Raw genomic sequence first — 17,485 nt, forward strand, 5'->3', positions numbered from 1 at the left:
ACAGTGGTCCTGTCTTTGGAAGCTCTTGGCTGGCGATGGTTTGCATGGTGGGGAACTTGGTCCTAATACCGGAAGACTACAGGAGGGAAAGGAAAGAAGACGAAGGAATGAGATATGCTATAGACAAACCTCAGAGATGGAGTGAGGGTCTTAGGAGGGGAAATGCATTGACACAGATAGAGTGAATTGTCTTCAAACTAAATGGAAATGTTTAACATGTTCCTGACACTCCCTGTGACATCTCACTTTTGTCCTGTTTTGAGCCTCACCTCCCATCTGATCCTTTCCACAGGAGGCGTTCAGGTATCTGAAGGGGTAGCTGTTGATTAAACCAGAGAGGCCGAGCTTAAAGAGGAGCGCAAAGTTTATACCTATAAAAATAATGATTTTCTGGGTACTTTTGGAAGAAAGATAAGAGAGAAACATAAGATACTGAACTATTTTTGCTTCTATATTTTTCCCTTCAGACACCTTTGATCTTGGGTGACCTTTGGTTCACCCAAATATTTTAGAGGGTGAACCAGGAAATGTTTATGTGAAGTGCCTTATGAGTTCAAAGTAAATCCTTTAGTTCCCTATTTAAAGAAATGTTAAGGGTCTCTTTCTGTGACCTTAGATTTACAGACTTATCAAGCCAGAAGTGAGTGGAGAAGTTGGGCCTGCTGTATGTAGAACATTTCTACCACAGGCCTTGCTTATCGCAAGTTCTGTAAGTGGTCGAGGTGAGGATATAGGGCCAAGGATGTTAGTATTATTTCAGGAACATTCTCTCTTTTGACTAAATTGCTGGTAAAGTCATTAAATCCTTCCTAGAATTTTCTTTGCCTTTTTGTTGCAGTGCATGATTCACCTGACTTTTAAGTAATATTTTAAGGTATGGATAGCTTCTTTCGAAGTCTTTGATGCTATGATTTAAACCTCAGAGTATTACTATTCTTAATTGTTTAGGTATTTACAAGGAAGTTTGAAAAAGGTTTCATCTCTGTTAGATATTTTAAAACTATGTTTCATCCAGGGTTAGATATCTTGAAACAAAGTTATGACAGAAATATGAACACTAGCCCTAGTTTCTGAGGATGCAAAGACTCTACAACCAAGGGCCTCAAACACTGAAACTGTTGATACTCTGTGGACCAATCTATCGCTACCTTTCAAATGACAGAAGGCAACAGAAATCAGCCTCACGAAGAAACTATGTATGATTTAAATATTGGTTAAAGTATTCATAATTGACCCAAAGTTAGCAAAATTTAAAAAGATACATTTTTATGTACACTTTTACTTTCAAATATATGTTTAAAACCATGTAATAGCTACATATACTTCACAATATATATATTTCAAAATGCCATTGTTGCCCTGTCAGTTTTTATTTAGTTACAGTTGTGTACATTTAGAATGAAGAAGATCATGTAAATGGATTGGTTGCTCATTATATATTTCCAACAGTTTTGTGATTTTATGATAAATTCAGCCAATTAGAAGGAAAATACACAGTGAAAGATTCTTGCCCAATAATTACTAGAAACAAATACTTTCAGCTACAAATTAGTCCAGATGGATTTTTCAGACATCTGTGGAGGGAAAGCAGGGAGGTGTCAATGATGGTTGTGAGAACACTAAGCTAGCTATGCAGAATTAAGAGAGATTTGTTTTTTTTGTAGGTAAAAATTACATTTGATTGAAATGCAGTTCAGAAGCTGATGAGACACTGATATTTTTATTGTGTGTTAAATATATCTTCCCTTTTTTTGTTCATGATTAGTCTTGTTCAAGCTTCCTCTTTTTCATTAATTTCTTCAAAAGACCAGCTTTTAGATTAATTGCTCAACTTTGATGTTATAACCATTTGTTTTCTATTTCATTGCTTTTGCTTCTGTTTTTTCCTTCTATTTTCTTTGGCTTAAACTTTTTCTAGGTTTTTGAGTTGAATTATTAGCTTATCTGTTTTTAATCTACTTTGCTTTCTAAGAAATTGAAAACTTCAAATTTCCTCTAATTACTGTTGTAACTTCATCACACAAGTTTTAATATGTAGTGTGTGTGTTCACTTCTATATGTTTCATTTCCTACTTAGAAATGTACTATGTTGTTTCCAGACAGGTTTTTTAAAGTTCTTTTGTTGATTTATACATATATGGTGATCAGAGAAATTAGTTTTTATAAGGCTGATTCTTCATAATTTACAACTTTGCTTGTGGCCTAATATGTAGTCAATTTTAAAATTGATCCATGTGTACTTGAAAGGAATGTTTGTTTACCATTTGTGAAATGTATACTAGCCTTTTTATAGTAAATATTATTTCCCAGCACCAAATTTCCTATTTCACACTCTCACACTGCTTTATTTTTTCTATTTCTCTTTCAGGAAGCTGATACAGATGAGAATCAGGGAACTTTGACATTTGAAGAGTTCTGTGTTTTTTACAAAATGATGTCGTTGAGACGGGACCTTTATTTGTTGCTCTTGAGCTACAGTGACAAGAAAGATCACCTAACTGTGGAAGAATTGGCTCAGTTTTTGAAGGTGGAGCAAAAGGTATTATTAGACTCTTGAATGTTTACCTAAAAATACTTGTGAAAGATACACGGGCTTCTCTTGGGGTTAGATGTAGATATTCTTTAAATTTAGGGTATAGGTGTAAATATCATAATTCCACAAAAGTCTTATCTATGTGTTATTTAAAATGTGTTTCCAGCAGCTTTTAAAGAGGGAGTGATAAATTGAACACATAGAATTTTTAATCTTAAATATGCTGAGTATAGATATGCATATTTTCCCACAAAGTTGAATGGTAACTCATGTGTTTCATTTTAAATACAATGGTAATGTTTTCTTTATACTAGTAATATAGCTTGGTATTTATTAACAATGATGTAATTCTTAACTAGCAACATAATAATTCATTGATAGTTCTGATGGGAAATTGGAATTTGGTCATATGAGTATGAAAAGGCTGATTAAATTGAGTCCTGATTAGCAAAGGAAATCCCTAAATATGTTCAAAAGAAGACCTTGTAATTTTAATACTGTGTAGGCTGAATTATGGTTGACAAGGTCAGGCTTCTCCTATTGCTTTTTTAATGTTACCTTAAACTCTGTTTCTCACTAAAGTAGAAGAATCAATGAAAACATTTTTTTGGTTTTCTCAGTTTCATTGAGGTATACTTGATGAATAAAAATTGTATATATTTAAAGTGTATAAGATGAGGTTCCGATATATGTAGACATTGTGAAATGATTACCATTGTTCAAGCCGATGAACACGTCTGTCGCCTCACATAGTTTTTTATTTTTTTGTGGTGAGAGCACTTAAGATCAACTCTTAGCAAATTTCAAGCATATGATAGAGTATTGTCAACTATAGTCTCTATGCTGTGCATTAGATCTGCAGAACGTATTTGTTTCCCATAATTGAAATTTGTACCCTTTGACCCACATTCTCCCCCCATTCTTTTACCCCCCAGTCCCTGGCAACCAACATTCTACTCTCTGCTTTTATGATTTTGACTTTTTTACTTCCACATGTAAGTGAGATCATGCAGTGTTTATCTTTCTGTGTCTGCCATTTCACTTAGCATAATTTCCTCTAGGTTTTAAACATGTTGTCACAAATGGCAGGAATAATTTCATCAATCCTGCCTATGTGATGAAACCTCTAGAAAAACCCCTAAACCGTGGGGTTTGGCCAGCTTCCTGGTTGGTGAACATATAGACGTGGTGAGAAAGGGGTGTGCTCTGAGAGGGCAAAGAAGCTCCAGACAACACCCCTCCTATCTTACCCCATGCATCTCTTCCATTTGGCTATTTCTGGGTTGTTTACTTTATAATAAACCAGTAATAGTAAGTGAAGCCCTTATCTGAATTCTATGAATCAGTCTAACAAATTATGGAAACTGAGTCATGGGAGCTGTTAAAGACTTTCTCTTTGACTAAATTCTAGGCAGGTTCTTCTGAGCCCTTTTTCTACCAGGCCCCATCCTTGGACCTTGGTCTCAAGAGTCTAGTTGAAGCAAGAATCCTGCTAAGTCAGTTTAACCAGAACCCCCATCAGATCACCTTTGATATCTGATAAAATTCCTCATTCTCTACTGTCTATCCCCCTAGGTCCTATCCAATTGCTCTGGCCTGCCTTCAGCAAGAGTTCTCTTAAGATCAGTTAGAATCCTTTAGCCAGAATCATTCTTATCCCTGATGTTTGTTCCTCTGACTCCCCTACTCCGTTCCTTGGCTATAAAGCTCCACTGGTCCTTCCTGTATTTGGAATCAAACCAGTTGTATACTGAGTTCTCTTCCCCCCCTTCCCTCTTAGAGTACATAGTTAGTGATTAAAATCTGGTTTTACTGCTTTAACTACTGTCCATTTCTGCATTTTCTTTGACAGAATGGCCAAATTTATAGTAGCTCAGGAGAAAAGGGGATAGCCTGAACACCTCTTTTGTGGCTGGTGTCTGATGTAGGGGCAGACTGTACAATTGAGCCCTTAATCTGTGGGGTCTAATTCTAACTCTGGGTAGTTAGGGCACCCAGTTAGTGTCAGAGAATCCGAGAGTTGGTTGGTGTCAGAAAACAACAACAACAACAAAAAACACTAGACCTGGTAATAATTAACTTTACCTCGTTACCACAATCACATACATTTTAGGAATAACATTCAGATTTTATGAATTTTGTTGTTGCTTTCCTAAAGATCAAGCCAGATAGTGTTAGCAAAATGTTGTTTTTTTTTTTTTGGTCAAAATCAGTTGTTTTGATGAGTTTGATAATTTGGCAAAGACAGAGATTTTCCATTAATTAAGTTAGCTATGAGACAGGTAGAAAATGGGAAAGAGGTAAGAGAAGAATTTGTTTTTTTGCCCAGAGAATTTGCCCTTTTTATATCTCAGCTCTTCTGTTTCCTGCAATTATAAGTGCTTCTCCATTCTCCTTCTGAAGACCTCTTCATGGTATGTGGAAAGAACATTAGAGCAGGAGCACAGAAGACCTACATTCCACACACTCCCTGTACGTTTTATTGATTGGAGAATCTTGCACAGATCAATCAATACTGTTTCTGATCCTTCGTTTCCTCATCTGTACAAAAGGGAGCTGAGATCTACCTTAACTATCTCATAATGTCAAATTGAAGATTGATTGTAGTGGTGAATGTGAAAGCCCTTGGATAGAGATATCCAGAAGCACAGCAATGTGAGAAATTAAAATAAAAATGTTTAAAGCTGCTGACTTCAAATTCATGTCGGCTAGTGGCATGAACCCAGTCCATTCGAATAGCAATAGTGGCTATCACTTGTTAATGGTCATATGTATCTTCCCTTCTTTTGGTGATATTGACATTCCACGAGTCCATTTTAGTTGGGTAAAGCAGGAGCCAGCATTCTGTGACTGCCCCGGCAGATGATTACCTGAATCCAGTTTAATTTTCTAAATTAGCTTCAAACTACATATGGGCATAACCTGAAAGACATTTTTAAAAATTATGATTCATTAAGAGACATGAACTATAAAGGAAAATATTAGTGTCCTGAAATTTTAAGTTTATATGTGCTCCAATATAACAAACACCATAAAATTAATGTTAAGTACAAACTAGGAAAATATTTGCAACATATAAATGAGAGAAATTGTGAATTTCTTTAATATGAGTAGTGCTCTCCTAGGCTATTGTGGGAGAAAAGTGAATACCAAATAAAAAAAAAAAGGGCAAAACATTTGAAACATGTAAAAAAATTTCAAAAAGCATCAACAAACCTATGAAAAATGTCCACATTTCATTAGTAATTTTAAAAATGTGAAACAAAGCCAAGAGAACATTTTTTGCTCATCAAATCAATAAAGGTTAAAAAAAGTTACTACTAAACATGGTGTCCATTTCTTATGCTTCTGGTGAAGTTGTAGAATGGTATAATCTTTCTATAGGACAGTTTTATTTACCAAATGTTACATAATTATTAAGTTTTCACCAAACCATTTTATTCTAGAAATTTATCCCAAGGAAATGTGTATAGTAAAAAGTCACAAGATTATGCATTCAGCATTACTTAAGACAGAGAAAAATTGGACGTGATCTAAATGTATAGCAAGAAAGTTAATAGTCAAGAATGTTATGAGGATTTGAATTTTAAAATGGGATTTACACAGTGGAATAAATCTGTGCCAATTTGACTATCCATATGGCAGTATGTAATTCATTTCTGATGGCATAAGATTGGTGTAGACACCAGAGTATTCAACTTTTACAGATTTACTCAGTTGAGAAATGAAATATCACTGCTGGCCATATATGCTGTCAAGGATTATGTGAAATCAAACATTGGCCCACACGGGTCGATTTCACCGAAGCTCTCTGAAAATTGAATTTATGCCTTTGACAGACCCAAGGGCTGTTTGATCCTTAAAATGTTGATGTGTGAAGGAAAATTTTCACTCTTTTATGTCCATGAAGAAGTGCCAGTTAAGCAAGAAGCCAGCAAGAAGCCAGCTGGCTGAGGTTTCTCTTGAATTCACAGATAAATATCACAGACATCCATCAGATTGTGGTTCCAAAGTACTAGGGCAGTTTGAGGTTTTTAGTTTCACCCCCACCCCATCCCTTGGTCCCCTCTGGGCAAAAAACAACCTATATCTGCTCCAGAGTGCCTATCTATTTCTTGGCACTGGGGCGGAATGTGTTTTGTGTTCAATCCTTTTCAGATTTTTGGTTCAGGAGTGATCATTTGATTGAATTCCCTCATCTCCCATCACAGCCTTTCTTAGTAAGCCTCTACCCTCTTTTTTAACTTTTGGTTCCTTATGGATTGAGGAGAGAGGAAGAGAAGGCAGGAATATTAAAGCACCCTTATAGTTTGAAAAACCTTTTGTTAATTAAGAGCGAAGGCTATATCCATGGATATGTCAAAAGCAGATTGAAATTATGCTAAGTGAAATGGCAGACACAGAAAGATAAACACTGCATGATCTCACTTACATGTGGAAGTAAAAAAGTCAAAATCATAAAAGCAGAGAGTAGAATGTTGGTTGCCAGGGACTGAGGGGTATTTCCCATAACTGAAACTTTGTACCCTTCGACCCACATTCTCTTTGACTAAATTCTAGGCAGGGTCTTCTGAGCCCTTTTTCAACCAGGCCCCATCCTTGGGCCTTGTTCTCAGGAGTCTAGTTGAAGCAAGAATCCTGCTAACTCAGTTTAACCAGAACCCCCATCAGATCACCTTTGATATCTGATAAAATTCCTCATTCTTCTTTATTCTGAGAGAGAGTAAGTTCCTGTTGTTTTAAACTAAGTTTGTGGTAATTTGTTAAAGCAGCCCTAGGAAACTAACACAGCAACCCAAGGGAAAAAATCCTTAAAGATATTTATATCAGAAGTCTCCTAATAAAATAGATAACCAGAAAATTCCACAGTGAAGCCCACGAGTCAGTAAGCTCTGTTCAGGAATACAGAACTTCCTGCCAAATTTTTTGTTGCTTTAGTTTTAAATCTGTTTTTAAATAGCCAATTTTAAAAATGGGTTTTAAATAGCCGAGGCTTGCCACATGTTTGAGGAAAAGCTCTAGCGTAAGAAGCAGAGGCCGAAGCAAACAAATAGAATCAAGAAAATTGGAGGAAGTAGAGGCAAGGCAGGGAGAAGGCAAGTTTTAAAACTGGCATCAATACATCACAATGGTAGAAAACATTGCAGCCATGAAGCAAGAGCAAGGTGCTATGAGAAAAGAACATAAAGTTGAGAAAACTGCCTAGAAAGTAGACCAAACAACAAAGAAATGGAAAATAGAAAGAAAAGATAAGGAAATCAGTAGATTGATCTAGAAGGTCCACTATCTTCTAGAGTAGCAGGAGTTACAGAAAAATATAAGAAGAAATAATCAAATAAATAGTACAAGAAAGATTAACCCTGAAAGATAGGACTCTCTAGATGGGCAGTGGTCGCTGAGTGCCAAATGCAGTGAATGTAGGAAGATCCACGCAGAGACAACTCATAGTGAAATTTTGTAATGCCAAGGACAAAGGGAAACCCTAAAAGCTTGCAGAAAGAGAGAGGAAAAAAAGAAGCTAATCAAATCAGTGAACAAAAACAGGTCTCACGAAAAGGACTGGAGTCAGAATGGCATCAGACCACATTATTTAATGTAAAGAATCATTAATCATCTAAAGACCTCATTATTTACTGTAAAATAAATCAAATTTTTCTACGCAAGCCAATTGCCTTGTATAGTAAGAATAATCATCAGTGTTGGAGACAGCAGGCGGCTCAGATATTGGCAGCAAACAAAACTCAAATGAACTCCATGGGAAATAGGGAAAAAGTGCTTCTATTTCACCTCACCAGCTAGGTCAAATGGGAAGCAAAACATGGCAGGGGGTGGGGGGGCAATAAAGAACATTAACTTAAATTGAAGCTTCATTCATACAGTAAAACCCCAGTATAACTTTTTAAGTGAGGTCTAAAAAATTCAATTGTGTAAAATGTAGAATTTTACTAGGTTAATTCCACGAGAACAGGGATGGGGGAAGGATAGGAGCTGATTGACTCATGTTTCAATTCTCTTTATTACCAAGTTTTACTGTATTTTACTGAGTTAATCCTCAATACTTGAATTTTGTGTAGGAAGTGGATTGTTTCCCATTAATTCTTTTACCCAGAAAATTGGTTACTTCCTAAAATACCTACTAATGTTTTCACTAATTTAATGAATACTTTTCTAATATGATACTTTTTGTTAGCACATTCTGCTTTGTATCTTGAACTAGTAACATGTCCTCACTCATCTACAATTAGTTCCATCCCAGAATGACAGTTCCTTGTTGTTTGTTTGTTTGTTTGTTTAGATCTCGTGGGCTCCCGGTAGACTACCTGAGTCTGGTTCACGGCTCCTACACATCTAAACAAATGGCCTCATAAACCAAATAATTGCAATGTAAACTCAGTCTTCCCATGGCACATATAATTTTTATCAATTTGGTCCTTTGTATTTTGTGAGAAATTATTTATATTTTGGATTGCATGTGATAAATCTCTCTAGCTTATAGTGGACAAATTAATGAACTGCTCAAAGCCTGACTAGGTCAGCAGAGTTTCTCGCAGGTAGTATGGTTTCACTTATTTACGGTATTTTCAGGTGGTATCTGGTAAGGTAGGCCTCTGAGTAAAGTAAGAATTATAACTTTTACTCAAAGGATTTAGCCATTATGCAGGCTAGTCTTGGCGGTGGCGCGCAAGAGGAGGGTGAAGAAGCATTCTTTGCTCCTTCAGACAGGCAAAAAATAGCTGCATAACAGAGGTTTTTTCCCCCCCTGCGAAAAGCTTAAATGCTATTAAATAGACTGTTTAGAAAAATTAGATTTTATTAAAACATAAGTGTTGAACCGAAGAGATAACAGAATCTTTGAGAAGTATCATTGAAATATAAAATCCTAGCTCACAAAATGAGCTTCCTCTATCACTATTCATTAGTATTTTTAAATGTCACTGTTAAACTGTGGGGTTCAATGGGTTTTTGATCAAAATATCACATTCTTTGTTTAGTTAAAGAAATGATTCCTGAAGAGTTTACTTTTCCCACTGACGCTAAGTACGTGATGTTCATGCAGCAACCTTGAAACTGACTCAATAGTAATAGGGTGCCCTGCCTTTTGGTGTCACACTTTGTTCTTATAAATATCAATTAATTTAATCCTCACAGCTACCTTGGAAGGTAGCCCCAGAGAAGTAAGTGACTCATTTAAGATCACACTGTCAGTAATACGAGCCAGCAGATTTGAACACCCGCAGTCCAGCTCGTTCTCTGTTACGCTAGCTGCCTCACCTAGCTTTCTGTTTTTATTTTTTCTTACTAACGTTTCTGTTTCTGAATCAGCAAGGCAGACTGCTGTCATGATCCAGTGGAAGGATCTGTAGTTACACACATGCACAGGTGAATTTACCTAGAACATCCTGTTCTGGTAGGGAATCATTTTCTTTCAGGGTGTATGCGTGATTAGCAAACGTCAGTGTTTGTGTAGAAAACACTAATTTTGCAGATGCTGCTAGCTCATAACTGAGTGGACGTTTGGCAATGCATTTGTATTGATTATTGATTTTATTTATTAATATCATTGTTTCATGGAGAACATTTGTATAGTAGTGGAAGGGCTGTTTTCGCTGATTAAATCTGCAAGGTGCAAGGAAGATTGATCACAATCACTTTCCAAAGATAAAGTGGTTGTGATACTTGCAACCTCAAACACTGTGTACTTAATCGCTTTGTAGTTTATCAAGAATGCTTTAAAAAATTAGTAGGCTTTTTTTAGTGTAGAGAAGCATCTCATGAAACTCCAGGTATTGTACTAATGTTCTGTTTTTTTAGATGAGTAATGTGACAACAGATTACTGTCTTGACATCATAAGGAAATTTGAAGTTTCAGAAGAAAATAAGGCAAAAAATGTTCTTGGCATAGAAGGTAAAATAACAAATATTCTTAATTACTCATTCTTTAGTTTGGTTCACTAAGTTATATTCTGCCAAATTTTTAGGAGGACAGCTATTTGTGGAATTACTAATGATTCAAATACCACACCCCGCCACACACATATTTTCCTGCAAAGCAGGTTCCTTGATACTGTCTCTTCTCTTATTTTTGCAATGATGATATATATTTTCAACTCCTAGCAAGCCAACTTGATGCTACTGTGTATGAAAGATACCAAGAAATATTTGTATTTTTCTCAAAGGGTTAATTTTGGAAATAGCTTCAACCTGATAATTTTATGAATGGAAATTCAGTCCTAAGAAAAGTAATCTAGGAAACTAGTGAGTTGACAGTAAACTGGTGTCTTAAAAAAAATGTTGGCAACTAACTAGTTTTACCTGGTTGGTAGCAGTGGATAGGTTTGTTGAAACGACAGATTTCTTTAATACAACAGTCTCATTTTATGATTGAGGAAAGTGAGGTTCAATGAAATTAAGTAATTTGCCCACAGTTATATATTCAGAATCTAGGTCCTAGGATCTTATATAGAAATAATGCAATATGAATATAGCTACACATATGGCTAAATTTTATGTAGGGAAATACATGGCAGGCTTCTACTTAGAGGAGAATCTTGCACGCAGAACAGCTATTCCTAATGAAAGACCGTTGCGGCACCTTAGTGCCCTCAAGAGCAGCCAAAGCCATGGTTTATTTCATCATTTTTGATTGTTGATCTCCTATTCCCCCTGTTCCCAGGCTCAGTGTGGACACGGGGGTTTTGATATCATGTATTTACTTCCTGGGGTGGAAGGTAATTAAAATAAAGAGGACTAATTTAAAAGTTATCAAAAACCATTTTAAAACAGCCAGAGAAAATAAATTATTTTGGACCTTTTTTTTTTTTTTTTTTTTTTTAACTAAGAAATGAGTTGCAGCCCTGAAAGATGGAATTAAACACAGTTTCTAAGTTATGGCCACAAAGAGGGGCAAGAAGAAATTCTCTGGAGTCTCAGAGGGTATTTACAGCTACAATTGTACCACACGATTCTTGAAGACTTGAAACCATTTACCCTAATAACCATGCCACTTAGGTACTTGTGGATCATTCATGCGTTTATTCATATATTAGTGAATGCCTCTTCTACCCAGCCATTATGTTTTGAAAAACTATAGAAAAACTGACAGGGTTTTCTACATAACCTTTAAGCACTATTTCACAGTTATAAAATGTATGCGCTATTAGCATCTTCCCAAGCCAATTTCATGCTCAAATAATCACACCCTGAATTCTGGCCATGCCTAACTTTTAACTGCTACTTCAGCTATGACAAACAATATTATTTTTTCAATTCAACTCAACCTATCAAATTGTTGATTGATCATTGTACCACTTAGAATGAATAATATTTTAATACTGCATCAGTCACTGATTAGGTCACACTGCGTGATCATAACTTGAGCTCAGTAGTTACTGAATGGCTTTGCAGAAAGCTCTCTCCTTTAATCAAAATTCTTAAAAACGTCTGTTTTTCTGTAGGTTATGTTTAAACTGCCACTCCCCCAAATCCAATTTAAGCTTTTGACACTGTCTTTTTGACCTGAAGCATGTCTCTCATGACCCCAATGTTCCCTACCAAGGCTGCTCTGGCAGGAACGACTGTATTTTGCTGTGTATAATGTGCATCCATGTTTTTGACCCAAACTTTCAGGGGGATAAAATATCTTTTAATTTTTTAATTCAAATTTTTGTTTACAATTAGGTACTTGTTTTTTTGTATTATAAAGGAATTTTAGCGTTTTTAATAACATATTATGGTACAAGAAATTTTATGTAACAAATAATTACAAAACACAAGAACAGATATAAGGTATAAGAAATTTTATGTACCGGTAACAAATTTACAATATTTATGCATCAGAGAAGGCCAAGAACTCTTCGTCATCATTGCAAGTTTGTCGTAAATTCAGCAAAACCGATTATCATATTCCATGTTGGTATTTTGCATACGGATATCGTTATTGACTTCTAGAGTTACACTTTTAACTCATAAACATAAATAAAACAATTAAAAACATTTATATAGATACAAAATTAGTACGACCCATGTATAATGCTCATCCTTATTTTTCCCTCACAAATTTGGGCAGAAAAGTGCGCACTATATACATGGCAAAATATGGTAACATAGTCACTATGAATATACTCTGATGTTTTTTGTCCCTGTTACAGTGAAATAAATACATACACTTTAAAGCTATAGTACTGCACTCTCTCTTCCAAAGGCTTCACGAACTTCATGCGTAGTCCTGCCTGTGACATCTTTAACCCGCTGCACCATGAAGTGTACCAGGACATGGACCAGCCTCTGTGCAACTACTACATCGCTTCCTCTCACAACACGTACCTGACTGGGGACCAGCTCCTTTCTCAGTCCAAAGTGGACATGTATGCTCGGGTGCTCCAAGAGGGCTGTCGCTGCGTGGAAGGTATGTGCTTTGTCTGAGCTCTGCTTAGGTTGGTGAACATGTCCTTCAGGCGGTTAGTCAAGTCCAGTATAAACAATGGGGACCTAACAAGTGCACTTACACTAATCAGAACCATTTCTCTGCTCATTGTAAAGTCATTCTTAACTCAATCCTCTGCCAAAGAGGATTACTGTTCAGTCAGGAGGGAGAGAACTATGTGCTGGCAGTTGGGAAGTACTCCTTTGGTTGCTGAAAAATTGTGATGAAAATGAAAGTTTTCCTAGAAAGGTAGTTTTGATTAAGTGGTAGCAAAAATAGTTCAGGATAGCTATTTGTTTTTACGATACTTCATGGTCTGTCAGTCAGCTGACATATATTAAATTTCCATTGGCTTCCTGGTGGTAAGGGCACAGATGTAAGACATGGTTTCTGTCTTCAAAGAGCTCACAGTCTAGTTGAAGGGTGGAAAGTATAACAGTAGTACAGTGTGAGAATTCTACCAGTTGAATCATATATGTGGTAGAGAAGTGGTACCAACAGTAAGTTGTGAAGTAAAATGCGATGACAGATCAGGTAGGCTGGGAAGGGAGAATTAGGTCAGTCATAAGGATTTTGAGTGTTGTAGTGAGGAATTTCAACTTTAGCTTTTGGGAACAGGGGTCCAGTGAAGGGTTTCAATACTATAGTGATATGATCACACTTGCAGTTTAGAAAGATCACTTGGGCAGCAGTGTAGGAGGAAACTTATTTTGAATAGGTATTTGGAGGGAAGGGGAGAGGAATTTAGAGCAAGGAGAATGGAAGGCTATTGCAGTGATTCAAAGGAAAGATTATAAAAGCTTGGACTAAGTGAGATGATTAAACAGATATTAAAGAAGTAAGTTCAACACGACTTGGTAAATGAAGTAAAGGATGTAAGGAATGAAAGAGAGAGCTGGAAGGAATGAACAGTGCCACCACATACTATTGGGAAGCTAAGAAGAAGACCGTTAATGAGTTCAATTTTCCATCTGTTGACTTTGTAACATATATGTGGACAGTTTTATTCATCAGTTGATGATATCTGAATTCAATGAAAAGACCCAGGCAAGATATATTCCATAACTCTGAGCTTTGTACGTGGTAGTTTAAATCTCCAGTGTCTGATATCACCTATAGAGAGGAGTGGAGAAGAGAACGAGGCCTGGGGATATGATTGATCCAACATTTAGAAGGTAGGAAGAGCAAGGGGAACCAATGGGGCAAACTATCACACAGTGGTCGTTTGGACCTAAGGGTTGGAAGTATCAGAAGGGAATGGTCAAAAATGCCCCACACAACAGAAAAGTAAAATAAGGTAAAGACTAACTATCCAATCTGTTTTTGACAGTGGAGGTTATCGGTGTCCTTTGCTATATAATTTTGGTGACATGTTAGTGGGAAAGTGGGGTAGCTAATCTGCTATGGGTTAGTGTCTCAGCATTTTTATTTACTTATATTTATTTATTTAGCAAGCCCACATATTTTGTTTATTTTTCTTTAAAAGTTTTATTTGTATTTTTCAGTTATAGTTGACATTCAATATTATTTTATATTAGTTTAAGGTGTACAGCATAGTGGTTACACGTTTATATAAGTTATGCAGTGATTCCCCCTAGTTAATCTAGTGTCCGCCTGGCACTTTACATATTTGCTGCCACATTATTGACTATATTCTTTATTGTCTCAGCATTTTTATACATTAGAAAAAGAATTTGATGATACAGGTTGGGAAGGTTTGAGATTTTGGAAGAGGGGGAAATGGGGATACAGGCTTGTTTTTAGATGGGATGAGGGGACAAGAGATTTTGAAAGTGTTCATGCCTGATAGGCTCTCTTTTCTCAGAGAAGTAGGGGAAAATATCATTCACTAAGTGCAAAGTGGATAAAGGGTGGCTTGGGGGCTTATGGAGATCAGCAAACTTTTAAAGTAAGTCATCAGGTAATGGGAAAGAAGTTGACTAGATAAGCTGGGGAATGCTTAGTTAATTTCCGAAACAGTCAAAAAAACACAGTCTTTGGGCGGCCGGATGGCTCAGTTGGTTAGAGCGCGAGCTCCTAACAACAGGGTTGCCGGTTCAATTCCCGCATGGGATGGTGGGCTGTGCCCCCTGCAGCTAAAGATTGAAAACGGCAACTGGACTTGGAGCTGAGCTGCACCCTCCACAACTAGATTGAAGGACAATGACTGATGAGTCCTGGAAAAACACACTATTCTGCAATATTCCCCAATAAAAATTTTTGAAAAAAATATTTTTGTGATACAAAATCCTATGCTTGGACTCCTCCCAGCCCATCTCCAACAGATTAGTTATAGAAGCAGTGAAGACAGATTACAGAATTATTCAAGCCTCTAGGTCATATAAAATGTCTTCAAGGTATTGGTGAGAGCTCTTAAGTAATTGACAGTACGCCCATGGTTCTAGGAAAAGAAGTGAAGTGAATAAGGAGCCACAAAATGAGGTTAAGAGACTAGAAGACTCAAAGAAATGGAAATATGGAGAAAGTTGTCATCACACATATAAAAAACAAGAACATGCGTTATCATCACAGGTGCGATTTTGGATGTAGTTACAGGTGCTGCCTACATCCAGGGCATGTCATGGGTGAGCATGATTGATGTTGGGTGAAGCAAAGGATTGTTGGCATTGTGGAGGTCGAGGCTAAGAGATTGAGTGGATCACCCACATGGACTTTTAACTCGCAAAGGATGCCAACAGGGAGATTAAAAGTTAAAAAATTTGAACACGAAAAGCTGGAGATTAAAAACTATAAACCAGATATTTAAGTACAAAAAGATTGCTGTAGAAAAGTCAATTGGAACATGCCAGAAAGATATGGTTGGATAAAGTGTGGAGGATTTTTTATGAGTATAGAAGAACAGTTGTTGAAAAATAGCAATGAAGGCCTAGAGAATGCCCCCTGGTTCTGTGATTTATACAAAAAGCATCTGTGGAGAAAGGAAGTAGCATCCTCCAAGGTCAGCTGGTCGTTAACGGAGATAAGGAGGTTGAGGGAGAGTTCCAAAAAGAGTCTGATGATAAAGGGAGTTTGTTTATGATGGAATGGAGCCCATGGAGCAAAGAGGAATTGCTTTTTGATGGGGGTATGCTGGGATTCCCAGTGGATAATGGGCTGTCATTAAAGTGGCGGAAGGGAATCATAGAGAGAAATATATAAAGCTGTCCGCTGGTAAGGTAAAACTAACAACTGGATGGACCTTTCTTTGCCAGATCTTTTCTGGCTTGAATTTTTTCTGCCATAGAAGTATAAGATGTAGTATTATGGCAACAGTAGTGGTAATAGTAGTAGTAATGTTATAAAAGTAAATTAACTTATTTTGAAGGTGGACTGTCGTAACTGTCTGCATACAGAACCATTAGGATCACTACAAATGTAGCACTCTGGAAATTAATGCTCTAAGACATGGCATTTTTGCTGTGGATGCAGAGAACACCTATTGACAACAGTGATTGACAATTGCATAGCTTAAGCACCTAAATAATGAAGATGCTTATAAAATATTAACTAAAAAAGCTTCGAGCAACTAAAGGTCTTGAGATGACATTCTGCTCTCAGGCATTATTCAACCCTTTGTTCACTCAACACTCCACAGGTTTTACATGTCTGCCATGCATAGAGATACCCAGGGTGCACCCTGTCATAGGATTCATGGTGATAGTTGCCTATCATTTTAGATGGTGACATTTTTGTGGAGGCCAAATATGGAAAGTGACTTTTAGTGACGCCAAGAAGTGAAGTCAACTCTAGGCGATTGTGAAATTTTGTTACTTCCGTGTCCTGTACTCTAGTTCTTTTGTTTTTCATGTCCTTCAGGTACCCAATTTTCTCTTTTTTGGTTATGCTGTCCAAAATCAGTATTCAACCCAAGCTTAACCGTGTTCCCGTCATCAACTCCTTATATTGAGTCAAAACTTTAATCCTCTAGCTCTGTTTGGGATATTAAGGAGGAATATTAATAAGTTATCTGATTAAGAGAATTTATAGTAAAGCACACATGGTTTTTAGTCTTAGTTTTTTCAGGGGTCTTTTAATTTTAAAATGAGAGTTTTTAGGAATTGTGTGTAGTAGATGATATTGAACATGAGCCTTTTGTTCTACATACTTTTCTTCTTGTCTGCCAGTCACCAAAGTACTACAATAGAAAGAAGCTACTTTGCCCTCCTTGTCTAAAAGGTTACCTGCTTTAGATAGCGACACAAACTGAGAATATGCACAGCTGTGGTGTAATTTTAAAGGACATGGAATCGCTCAAATATCACCCTCACCAGCAAATCCCTCCTTTATTATTTGGCTTGAAGTTCTTACTATTGGAATAATCTATGCCTGGACATTGCAAGTCAAGCTACAAGTTTTGCAAGGTTTTTGTTGAGGAGAAGTCTATTTATCTGGGAGACTTGGTCAGCTTTATGCTTGATCTATTTACTGTTTGAAATTGCAGTTGTCACCTTGGCTTTGCAAGGAACAGGTGGATTTCCATGATTTCAGCCCCGTTTGTGTGCTAGCGTCTGATGAAGTGTTTTCAATAC

General features: G+C 36.7%; 1 protein-coding gene across 7 annotated transcripts in view; it reads left to right on the plus strand.

Moving 5' to 3' along the window:
• The window catches only part of PLCH1 (phospholipase C eta 1), a 192,418-nt gene that overhangs the window by 119,279 nt on the left and 55,654 nt on the right, over positions 1 to 17,485 (plus strand). For all 7 annotated transcript variants that reach the window (XM_033089879.1, XM_033089890.1, XM_033089832.1 and 4 more), the window contains 3 exons: positions 2,369 to 2,539; positions 10,346 to 10,439; positions 12,735 to 12,938. In XM_033089879.1, the coding sequence (XP_032945770.1) occupies positions 2,369 to 2,539; positions 10,346 to 10,439; positions 12,735 to 12,938 (469 nt within the window). The remainder of the gene's footprint in view (positions 1 to 2,368; positions 2,540 to 10,345; positions 10,440 to 12,734; positions 12,939 to 17,485) is intronic.

This window comes from Rhinolophus ferrumequinum, chromosome 2 (genome assembly GCF_004115265.2).
Source record: "Rhinolophus ferrumequinum isolate MPI-CBG mRhiFer1 chromosome 2, mRhiFer1_v1.p, whole genome shotgun sequence".
NCBI classification, from domain to species: Eukaryota; Metazoa; Chordata; class Mammalia; order Chiroptera; family Rhinolophidae; genus Rhinolophus; species Rhinolophus ferrumequinum.